An 11,771-nucleotide genomic window follows, 5' to 3' on the forward strand; every position below is an offset into this window, starting at 1 on the left:
TACTACCCAGCATGAGGCGTCTATGCGGGGGGGCGCGGGGGAATCACAGGGGAACGTCAAGTCCGGAGGGGTGCCTGGGGGCCACTTCGGCTGGTGACCAAGGGCTGGCCAAGGGGTGGCAGGGGGGACGACAAGGGGTCCATACACACGCAATTCGCTGACCGCTGGCGTCATTTGGCACACTGATGACATGACTACATATATGATGACATTTGGGGTGTGCGGGTGGGGCGGGAGTGCCAGGGGGGGCCAGGCGGGAGGGGGCGAGGGGATGCAGGGGGGGGGGCTTCTTGGGCTTGTTGGGTTTGGATCCAGATCCAGATTCGGATCCAGATCCAGATCCGGATCCGGATCCCGGGGCGTGGCGTGGCGTGTCCGTGTCAATACCCGCCTCCCCCTCCCCTTCCCCCTCCACCCCCACCCCCTCCTCCTCCGCCGTCCCCAGGTACACACGGAGGTACAGCTGGTCGTGCACGCTGATGCCATGGGGCAGCCTGTCCTCCTCCCACTCCATGCAGGCTGTGCCGTACTCCCCACCCAGGTACTCCTTGCTGTGGGGCCGCCGCACGGTGTGCTGAGGGGTGAGCATCGCCGCCGCCATGGTGGCGGTACCCACGCCCACGTGGCAGGCTGAGCGCAGCCCCTCCACCCTCTCCCCCCAGTCCCTCGCCTGCTCGCTGGGCACCTGCTCCTGAGCCAGGCCGGCTGTACGGCCGGTGACTTGCCACAGCGTGGAGAGCACATGGGCTACCCGGCCCTGGGCTGACAGCCCCATGGGCCAGCGCCGCGAGCCCTTGCGCAGCGGCACCTGCATGGACCGCAGCAGGCCCAGCGTGCCTGTACGGCACACGTACGGCTGGCTGGGGCCCACCAGGCGGACATGGGGCTGGCTGGGGTGGGCCTCCAGCCAGTGCAGACCCGTGGGGCGCACCGCATGGGCAGGGCGGGGGGCGGGGGTGGGTCCCGCAGGGCGGGGGTTGCCGGCACCCACACGGCTGCTGCTGTAATAGTGCCCACCACCAGCAGACAGCGACAGGCTGGCCAGGCCCTTGCGGGGGGTAGCCAGGGCATCCACTGGCAGCAGCTGTGCCACTCCCACCCCAAGGCTGCCAGCACTGGGGGACTTGCGTGGGCGGCCGCGCCCCCGCACCACTCCTCCTCCCGTCAAAAAGGAACCCGTGGTCTGTGACTCAGAATCGGACATGGTGTAATCGAGAGGTCAGAGGATCGAGCCCCCCTAGGGGCACCCTGGGTGTAGCTGAGCCGCCAGCCCGAAGCTGAGCGACTGAGACAGAAGCGGCATGGGGATGGGCATGGGGCCCAGAGTGCAGGATTGTGGGGAAATGGACAAGGGGGCAGCCTAGGGGCCTTAAGTAGCAGCCAGCCCAGCCGTACTGCAGCCCATCCCACAGCACACAGCATGTGGGGCATGGGGAGCGTGCCGTGTGCCGCGTGTCATACCCAAACCGTGCCGTTACCCGCCCCCCGCCCCCCTCCCCCCTCCTCCCCCCACCCCCACCCCCACCTCCCCACCACCCCTCAGCCCCAAAACAGCCAAGGTACCCACCCCACCATGCCATGTGAGCTGGGCCCAAACTTTTTTAGATTTCATGCAGGGAAGCCCACTGGGCTTGGAATGGGGGCCATCCTCCCACTGCAGGGGGAGGAAAGCTCAGAAACAGACCAGAGGCCCAAACCCTAAAATGCCCAAACCCTAAAATGCCCAAACCCTACATTAAAACTCTGTGTTTCACGACCCTAGACCCCTAAAAGCCAAAAACACTGGGGGTTTCAAACCCTAGAGTGTTTTGAAGTGTGGTGTAGGGTGACAATGTGTGGCCTGGGGTAGCACAGATGTTTAGTTGTTTTGATAGTATTGCACAGCACTGCCTCGTGTTTCACAGCGGTTTCGTGTGTTGCTATGTATTTTGCATAAACGGTTTTGAGACAGGCCTTTCCCTCCCTTTCTTTCCCTCCCCTTGCTGCCTGCAGCCACATGTAACCTTCCAACACACCCAAGACGTGCCAAGTGGCCCCACACTACGGCCCAGGCAAAACGAAGTGAGTATGGGCTCTTATCCGTTACGTACAGCACTAGGGGCTGGGTGGGGAGGGGGTAGGCTGGGTCAGCTGGGCCGGCTGGGTCAGCTGGGAGGGAGGGCTGGGGGTGTGGGTGCGTGTCATGCGGTGGGGGTGCCCCCCATACCCAAAACCCATGTCAAGGGGTTTCCAAGCGTGCGAACGGATGCCTGTCCGTATGGGCTCTTATCCGTTACGTGCAGCACTAGGGGCTGGGTGGGGAGGGGGCGGGCTGGGTCAGCTGGGCCGGCTGGGTCAGCTGGGAGGGAGGGCTGGGGGTGTGGGTGCGTGTCATGCGGTGAGGGTGCCCCCCATACCCAAAACCCGTGTCAAGGGGTTTCCAAGCGTGCGAACGGATGCCTGTCCGTATGGGCTCTTATCCGTTACGTGCAGCACTAGGGGCTGGGTGGGGAGGGGGCGGGCTGGGTCAGCTGGGCCGGCTGGGTCAGCTGGGAGGGAGGGCTGGGGGTGTGGGTGCGTGTCATGCGGTGAGGGTGCCCCCCATACCCAAAACCCGTGTCAAGCGGTTTCCAAGCGTGCGAACGGATGCCTGTCCGTATGGGCTCTTATCCGTTACGTGCAGCACTAGGGGCTGGGTGGGGAGGGGGCGGGCTGGGTCAGCTGGGCCGGCTGGGTCAGCTGGGAGGGAGGGCTGGGGGTGTGGGTGCGTGTCATGCGGTGAGGGTGCCCCCCATACCCAAAACCCGTGTCAAGGGGTTTCCAAGCGTGCGAACGGATGCCTGTCCGTATGGGCTCTTATCCGTTACGTGCAGCACTAGCGGCTGGGTGGGGAGGGGGCGGGCTGGGTCAGCTGGGCCGGCTGGGTCAGCTGGGAGGGAGGGCTGGGGGTGTGGGTGCGTGTCATGCGGTGAGGGTGCCCCCCATACCCAAAACCCGTGTCAAGGGGTTTCCAAGCGTGCGAACGGATGCCTGTCCGTATGGGCTCTTATCCGTTACGTGCAGCACTAGGGGCTGGGTGGGGAGGGGGCGGGCTGGGCAGGGCTCCTATCTTAATGTCTCCAGACATTAATTGGCCATTTTGGCCGTTTCCTAGACATTCCTCCCGGTGGCTAATGTCTGGGGCCAGACTTTGTTGGCCCGGGTTTGGGGCGGGTTTTGTCCGAATTCCTATGGAGAAGCCCCCAAACCGCCATGTGCCCAGACAAAAGACGGCGGCTACCCGGCCGTTTTTGTCTGGAGCTAGACATCACCCCGAAAACAAGATACGACCCCTGGGGCTGGGTCAGCTGGGCCGGCTGGGTCAGCTGGGAGGGAGGGCTGGGGGGTGTGGGTGCGTGTCATGCGGTGAGGGTGCCCCCCCATACCCAAAACCCGTGTCAAGGGGTTTCCAAGCGTGCGAACGGATGCCTGTCCGTATGGGCTCTTATCCGTTACGTGCAGCACTAGGGGCTGGGTGGGGAGGGGGCGGGCTGGGTCAGCTGGGCCGGCTGGGTCAGCTGGGAGGGAGGGCTGGGGGGTGTGGGTGCGTGTCATGCGGTGGGGGTGCCCCCCCATACCCAAAACCCGTGTCAAGGGGTTTCCAAGCGTGCGAACGGATGCCTGTCCGTATGGGCTCTTATCCGTTACGTGCAGCACTAGGGGCTGGGTGGGGAGGGGGCGGGCTGGGTCAGCTGGGCCGGCTGGGTCAGCTGGGAGGGAGGGCTGGGGGTGTGGGTGCGTGTCATGCGGTGGGGGTGCCCCCCCATACCCAAAACCCGTGTCAAGGGGTTTCCAAGCGTGCGAACGGATGCCTGTCCGTATGGGCTCTTATCCGTTACGTGCAGCACTAGGGGCTGGGTGGGGAGGGGGCGGGCTGGGTCAGCTGGGCCGGCTGGGTCAGCTGGGAGGGAGGGCTGGGGGTGTGGGTGCGTGTCATGCGGTGAGGGTGCGGGTAGTGGTACGTCCCTATCTCCCACATCAAAAACCCACTCCCCCTTACTAACCACGTCCTTCCTCGTGCCTTGTACTTGTGCTGCAGGTCTCTGATGCTCGTTGGGGTGCCAAGCGTATCAACATCAACCTCCCAGCCCCTGAGAACCGCACCGTGCAAGTGGGCATCGTGCGAGACCTGATGGATCCCCATGCATCAATTTACTTCGTCCTCGGCCAGCTGCTGGACGCAGTGCCCCGTCTGCGCTCGTTGCTGGCATCTGCAGACCTGGAGAAGCCAGCCACCAAGTCTGAGCGCGACCGGCATATCCTGATTCGCGAGATGAAGGTGACTGGTGCCCTGGCGAATGATGCGCCGTCAACCACCAAGATCGTGTCCTTCGTGTCGGTAGCGACAGCCCTGCACAACTGCCCGGGCATGTTCGACATCGCCAACACCCTCTTCGACCTGGGCATCAGCTCTCACTCCATTACCGAGAGTATGATTGGCTCTCCCTGGTTCGAGGAGCCGCCCACTGACCCAGAGCGCTCTGCCCGGGGGCAGGTGGCGGCGTCCCGGCGATGGGACACGGCCGCTGCGGCTGGCGGTGCCAGTGGCAGCGAGGCCCTGCCTTCGGGTCGCTCCTTGGGCCTGGGGCTTGGCGGCCGGGGTGGTTCCAGGCTGCGTGGCATGCAGCTCGCGGGTAGCAGCAATGCTGGTGGCAACAGAAGCAGTGCTGGCGCCGGCGGGGGTGGCAGTAGCTGGTCAGGCCAACCGGGCGGTGGCGGCGCCGCGGCTGGCCCTTGGGGCCTGGGCCGCGGCCTGCTGGGTAGCAGCAGTCACGGCTCCCTGCCGCGTGCTGCAGCTGCAAGCCCCCTGGCTGGCGGAAGCAAGCTGCAGAGCGGCAGGCCTTGGGCGTTGGTGGCTGCTGATGGTGGCCGCAGCAGTGCTGGCGGGCGTGTCACTCCTGACACCACCCCTGGTGGCAGGGGTGGCGCCGTGTCCGGCAGTGGGACGCTGGCGCTCCGCTCACGTCCACCGCCTCGCACCACTGCAGCTGCACGGGCTGCTGCGAGTGAAGGAGCGATGATGATCTACCCTGAGCCTTTCCACTTTCCCCTGGAGCTCAACCTCCGCATCCCTCGCTCCAAGTCACCTGGGCTACTGAGCACCAGCCTCAGCGCCAGCAGCGCCAGCCGTGTGCAACTGGAGTTCAAGGAGTACCGCAGCTGGAACACCAACCACAACGCTGTCGGCAGGAATGCTGCCTACCGTGCGGTCAAGGAGTCCACGCACCTTGGGCTGCAGAAGACTGCATCTGCCTTCCTTGGGCACGCCCTCCACAACTGCCGTGTGCCGCCAACCCTGCTCACCTTCAAGCTGGCGACCAACCCGGTGAGCTAACGCTGGGGAGAAGCAGCATGCCAAACCTCCGGTGCTTATCATGTGCAGAAGCAGGGAGCTGGAAAGGGAAGCTGAACGTGTGCTGTTCTTGCCCTGTGTTTCCTTTCACAGAGCATCGTGCACAGCTATGTGTCACACGAGGTCGCGCACAAGAGCCCCACAAGCGCGCTGCAGCAGATCTCCAACCTCAAGCGCATCGTGGGCTACCTCAAGGACACATGCCCGTACGCACGGGTGGACAGCAACAAGGTAAGGGTATGATCCGTGGGGGTAGAGTCTTGGTTGGGTTCGGCACGCGCGTGTGGGCGCTCTCTCTCTCTCTCACACACACACACACACACACCGTGACGGCCACCACCCCCAGCACACATTCACACACACGCTCCCTGCCCCACTCCCCCGTGCCCCCCTTCGCAGATGGCCAAGCTGGACCACATGGAGGAGTGGCTTTCGAGCGCCTACACCACCTCCAAGCGCACCCAGCCCCTCGCCCGCGCTGCAGCCCCCGGCGCCATCGACCCAGATGACCCCAGCTACCCGGCGGCGCCCACGGCTGAGGCCATCTCCCAGTTCACCGAGCAGCTGCTGGACCAGCTGTGCAACGAGATTGAGGCGGACGGTGGTGAGCTGTCGGACAGCAGCTGCAGGCTGTGCCTGGCCGCGGTGGTGTGGCTGCTGCTGAGCGGTGACATCATCCCCACGATGCGGCCGGTTGCCGTGCGGCTGCTGTCGATTCCTGGGTGCGCAAGCTGCCTGGAGCCCGGCTGCGCACGCCGCCAGTGCCCGGGCAACGTCACCAAGGTGCTGAGCGACGGCATTGTCAAGCTGGAGTGCGTTCACTTCAAGGTAGGCGGCGTGGGGTGTGTGACTCCTGTGTGCTTCCTGTGACCCCCAGGCTCCTGCCCCCCCTCCCGCCTTCGCCCCTGCCCTCCCAAACCCATCCACGCCCGCACATGCATGCTCTCGCCCTCTCCTTCCCCGCCCACTAAGCCCCATTCCTTCTTTCCTCCCCTCCCCCGCCTCACAGGTGGAGGGCCGCCGCATCGAGCCCCTCCGTGTGCTGCTGCCCGAGGACATGAGCGAGCTGACGACCTTCTACCTGGAGCGCGTGCGGCCCAACTTCGTGCTGCTGGAGAAGGAGGACCCCGGCCACCTGCTGCTGACGCCCAAGGGCAAGGGCTTCGGCGAGACCCCGCTCTCTGCCTTCTTCAAGGACATCCAGTCCAAGTACGGCGCCCCCTGGCCCAAGCCGCTGCCCTACATGAGCTTCCGCCACGGCTACGCCACCAACTCCTACAAGGCCATCATCGAGCGCCTGCGTGTGGCCATCCCCGACCAGGTGGCCCCCCGCGCCGCCATCATGGGCCACACCGCCAAGACGCACGTCAACCAGTACGTGCGCGACCTGGGCAGCCTCCACCGCGCCGCGGCCATTCAAGACGCAGCAGCCACGCGGCACAAGGCGCTGGGTTCGGCTGCGGCTGCTGGTGGTGGTGGTGGTGGCGCTGCCGGTGAGGGAGGCTGGGAGGAGGAGGAGGGCGAGGAGGAGGAGGAGGAGGAGGAGGAGGGCGAGGAGGAGGGCGAGGAGGAGGAGGGCAAGGGCGAGGAGGGGGCCTGGGCAGCCGCGGGTGACGCGGGAGATGGGGAGTGGGGTGGGGAGGAAGAAGAGGAAGAGGAGGAGGAGGAGAAGGAGGAAGGCGGGGAGGAGGAGGAGGAGCCCGACTGGGATGAGGAAGGGGAAGGGGAGGAGGAGGAGGAGGAGATTGGCGGCTGGGTGGAGGAGGGTGACGAGGAGGAGGATGGGGAGGGCGGGGTGGAGGCAGGGGAGGGCGGGGCAGAAGATGAGTGGGAGGGCGATGGCGTTGAGGAGGAGGAGGAGGAGGTAGGGGGTGCGGGGATGGGGGGTGACGAGGGAGCGGAGCGCGGCGCGGGGCAGCACGCGATGTTGGGCATGCACGGGCAAGGTGGCGGCTACTACAACCTCACAGGCGGGTCGGGTCTGGCCGCTGACGAGGGGGTAGCGGGCATGCTGCTGATGGGTCGCGAGCAGGAGGTGGGCGGCGCAGCTGCAGGTGGGGGGGAGGCAGCGGCGAGTGTGGGCGCCGCCGGGGGCGGTGGTGGCGTCGCTGGGGCTGCTGCTGCTGCTGCTGCTGTTGCTGCTGCTTCTGCTGCTGCTGCTTCTGCTGCTGCTAATGGTGGTGCTGCGGGTGTTGGAGCTGGTGGTGGTAGCGCTGGAGCTGGTGGCTCTGGCTGGCGTGTGATGGGCACAGAGATGGTGCCGGTGGGTGTGGGAGCGGCAGGGGTAAAACGCCCCTCGGATGTGTGGGGTGGTGGTGGCGCTTATGGTGGTGGTGGTGGTGGCGCTTATGGTGGCGGTGGTGGCACTGGTGGTGGTGGCACTGGTGGTGGTGGCGCTGGTGGTGGTGGTGGTGGTGGTGGTGGTGGTGGTGGTGGGAAGACGAGGAAGAAGAGCAAGGTGGCGAAGCAGCCGTTCCAGCCGTTCTGAGCTTGTCTGTTACATGTTGATTGCAAGCAGCGGCGGCATTAGGCCATAGTCTGCCAGGAATTAAATGATTAATTGGCATTGGCAGCAGGTGGGAGTAGGTCATGCTGGTCCACTGCTGTGAGACGCACGGCAATACCCGCCAGTGGGCGGGCGTCTCCCACACCAAAGTACGCACAGTTAAGCTCACACCAGTACACAGCCGAGGCATTCTTGTAAATTACTCTGTCCTTACCCATACCTTCACTGCGGCCATTGGTTGAGTAGGTTCCTAGGGTAATGTGGGTGTTGTTGATGCAGTTCTTCTCCTCACACGTATGCTGCACACACACACGACTCTCCTGCTTCCGCGACCCCTCCTCACGCAGCGGGTGGAATTGTCCAGTTGTCCGCTCCAGCGTGGGCTCACCATGAACAACAAAAGCTATCAGCCTGTGCACCGACCACGTAACCCTGGACCACTCTCTCTCACTCCCAGCGGGGTTGGCCGTATGCCCCACCAGCACGGCTGGGTAACCCCCACCGCCCTGGAACACACAAGTACCACCACGCCCCACACGATGGACTGGATTCAAGTAAGGCACCACGTGAATCATGTCCGCTCCCACGCCCAGCTCAACGGTCGCGCTGCTAAACTCTGCAATGTACTGGCCACCCTGAGCAGCGGGCTTCCTCTCAGTACACACCGTGGGGATGCGCCCCTGTGGCCACACCTCCAGCCCGTAGCGGGTCCGCTCTGACACCAACGGCACGCACAGCGTGTGAAATGGCTTATCATACACAATCCCATGGTTTCGCATAAAGCCATGCATGGCCTGCACATGCTCGCGGATGGGTTGCGGGCCCTGGTTGGGTCCCACATGTGCTGGCAGGTACCGCTCCTTCCCTGCCCACTTGGGTGCCGTGGGGTCCACCGGCAGCTGATCAGGTGGGCCGTCAACACCACCTACTGGAAACACAGCCAGCACATACAGCGTAATCAGGGCATTGGCCGCCACGGAAACAGGCACTCTGAGTTCTACGCTCCATGATCTCACCAAGTCAGTGAATGCTTGGAGGTCATGAGCAGGCACCACGCGAAATTTCGGGTACACATGCGTGCCAATGTTGGCCAGTGCAAGAAAGAATGAACGTGCCGCTGCATAGCCATAATCCTTACGCACGTCGGCAGGAATGCGACTGTCAGCACACCTCTTGCCAAAGTTCTGCGCCACCTGCTTCAGGTCCACAGAGAACAGGCCACCCACACCAAGTGCCTGCTCCTCCCTGGCCTCGCTATCCCTATGCAGTCCACACGCAGTCCTCAGCGCCTGGGGATAGAATAACTGCATCACATCAACAAATGCAAACCCCTGTACCTCAGCCTGCAGGGTATCTATCTTCGCAATCTGCTTAGGCAACCGAGGATCCTGTGCCTCCCTAAAGGCCTTGTGCAGGCGACGCAGCCCCAGGAGCTTTGCAGGGCCCACACGCGCCAGCTTCTCAAGCTGTGCTGCCGTGAATGGAACCTCAGGGTCCTCTGCGTCCGCCCAGAGGTCCGCTTCCGGATTGTTGGTCGCCATTGACTACTAGGAGGGCTGGGGGGTGGGTGGGGAGGGAGAGGTTGGGCTGGGGTTGGGGCGTGCTGCCGCCCCTTGCCCACCCACCCCCTTCTCCTCCTCCTCCTCCCTGGCTGGCTGTTGACGACACGTTGCTACACAACCAGCTGTGTGCTATACGTGGCGTTACGAGTACTGTAGTTTGGGGGGCAGCGCGTGGCGGGGCGGAGATCCTGCGGCCGGAGGGCGGGCAGGAAGGCAGGGAGGGTGGGGGGCACAGGAGGTCAGGACACACACCAAGGGTAGCCCCAAGGAAAGGACCCGCCGCGCATGGCTATAAGCATATTTCACAGCGACTTTCGGCGCAGGCAGTCTGTGTACATGTCCCCTAGTAGGCTAGTGCGGGCGCCGGGGTGAATACGGTTTGTCTTCGAGGCCTCGGCCACCTACGAAGCCTCAGGGGGCCCGGCGCCGGGCGTGCCGCAAGCACCCCCCACACCGGCTGAGACCGGTGGTCCTCCAGAGTCCAATTCGCCGCAACCTCTCCATGCCACATTACGAAGAGGTCACTTCAGTAAGCCCAGGAACTCACCGCAGGTTAAAGCGACGACGTATGAAAAATCCCGGCGATGGAGAAGCCGACGGTCAACGAGTAGTTGTTTCTTCTCGCTGGGATTCACTCGACAAGGCCCAGCATAGTATCCCAGTAGGCGCCCGGGCGTGGCCGGCAGGCGCAACAAAGATAGCCTTGAAGCCCTCAGCGCACAGACTCCTCGCAGAAGCAGCACTGACAATATGCTAAGAAGCTAAATATAAGGGATAGAGAACAAGAACAGGGCCTGGAAACGCCGGGTGGGAACAACGGTGTTGGGCCATCGGCGCCGCGCATACTACCACGGTATGGTTGCTAGCAAAGCGGTTATGTACTTGCAAGCAAAGTAGTATGTAGTATCTAAAGACAGGTGTCCAGGGTGGGGCGGCTTGCAAAACCAAGTCTTAGTGCGATGCGCCGCGCGCGAGAGAAAAGGCGCGCCCGCGGTCGGACGCACCGGGCGGGGGCCCCACCTGTGAACTCAACCCCCGGCCAAGCCAGCCCTGCATTTCTCAAAGAAATCTATTGTTTGCACTGGCGCCCGCGCTTGTAACCGTTTGTAGTACAGAAATTTCACCCCATTTTGGGAATGTGTATTCGCCCCTTGGAAAGCGCCCGCACCCAGGCCACCGGAACGCAGCACAGACGCGCAGCGGAGACCCCGCCCCCAGCCCAGAATTGCTATACTACACCAGCATGAGGCGTCTATGCGGGGGGGCGCGGGGGAATCACAGGGGAACGTCAAGTCCGGAGGGGTGCCTGGGGGCCACTTCGGCTGGTGACCAAGGGCTGGCCAAGGGGTGGCAGGGGGGACGACAAGGGGTCCATACACACGCAATTCGCTGACCGCTGGCGTCATTTGGCACACTGATGACATGACTACATATATGATGACATTTGGGGTGTGCGGGTGGGGCGGGAGTGCCAGGGGGGGCCAGGCGGGAGGGGGCGAGGGGATGCAGGGGGGGGGGCTTCTTGGGCTTGTTGGGTTTGGATCCAGATCCAGATTCGGATCCAGATCCAGATCCGGATCCGGATCCCGGGGCGTGGCGTGGCGTGTCCGTGTCAATACCCGCCTCCCCCTCCCCTTCCCCCTCCACCCCCACCCCCTCCTCCTCCGCCGTCCCCAGGTACACACGGAGGTACAGCTGGTCGTGCACGCTGATGCCATGGGGCAGCCTGTCCTCCTCCCACTCCATGCAGGCTGTGCCGTACTCCCCACCCAGGTACTCCTTGCTGTGGGGCCGCCGCACGGTGTGCTGAGGGGTGAGCATCGCCGCCGCCATGGTGGCGGTACCCACGCCCACGTGGCAGGCTGAGCGCAGCCCCTCCACCCTCTCCCCCCAGTCCCTCGCCTGCTCGCTGGGCACCTGCTCCTGAGCCAGGCCGGCTGTACGGCCGGTGACTTGCCACAGCGTGGAGAGCACATGGGCTACCCGGCCCTGGGCTGACAGCCCCATGGGCCAGCGCCGCGAGCCCTTGCGCAGCGGCACCTGCATGGACCGCAGCAGGCCCAGCGTGCCTGTACGGCACACGTACGGCTGGCTGGGGCCCACCAGGCGGACATGGGGCTGGCTGGGGTGGGCCTCCAGCCAGTGCAGACCCGTGGGGCGCACCGCATGGGCAGGGCGGGGGGCGGGGGTGGGTCCCGCAGGGCGGGGGTTGCCGGCACCCACACGGCTGCTGCTGTAATAGTGCCCACCACCAGCAGACAGCGACAGGCTGGCCAGGCCCTTGCGGGGGGTAGCCAGGGCATCCACTGGCAGCAGCTGTGCCACTCCCACC

At 64.4% G+C, this 11,771-nt stretch overlaps 1 protein-coding gene across 1 annotated transcript; it reads left to right on the forward strand.

The window, feature by feature from the left end:
- Positions 1 to 4,025: 4,025 nt before the first annotated feature.
- Positions 4,026 to 8,087, forward strand: CHLRE_03g198975v5 (uncharacterized protein). Its single transcript, XM_043061302.1, has 4 exons — positions 4,026 to 5,344; positions 5,465 to 5,602; positions 5,771 to 6,199; positions 6,381 to 8,087. The coding sequence occupies exons 1-4, from the start codon at positions 4,151 to 4,153 to the stop codon at positions 7,857 to 7,859; spliced, it is 3,240 nt and encodes a 1,079-aa protein (XP_042926610.1). The 5' UTR covers positions 4,026 to 4,150; the 3' UTR covers positions 7,860 to 8,087.
- Positions 8,088 to 11,771: the final 3,684 nt, after the last annotated feature.

The sequence above is a fragment of the Chlamydomonas reinhardtii genome, chromosome 3 (assembly GCF_000002595.2).
Source record: "Chlamydomonas reinhardtii strain CC-503 cw92 mt+ chromosome 3, whole genome shotgun sequence".
Classification (NCBI taxonomy): domain Eukaryota; kingdom Viridiplantae; phylum Chlorophyta; class Chlorophyceae; order Chlamydomonadales; family Chlamydomonadaceae; genus Chlamydomonas; species Chlamydomonas reinhardtii.

What these genes read in the sequence shown, in the direction of transcription:
- CHLRE_03g198975v5 (XM_043061302.1), top strand. Translation starts at nt 4,151, where the DNA reads ATGGATCCCCATGCATCAATTTACTTCGTCCTCGGCCAGCTGCTGGAC. An exon ending in TCAAGCTGGCGACCAACCCG is followed by an intron (nt 5,345 to 5,464) that starts GTGAGCTAACGC and finishes TTCCTTTCACAG; the next exon opens with AGCATCGTGCACAGCTATGT. An exon ending in CACGGGTGGACAGCAACAAG is followed by an intron (nt 5,603 to 5,770) that starts GTAAGGGTATGA and finishes CCCCCTTCGCAG; the next exon opens with ATGGCCAAGCTGGACCACAT.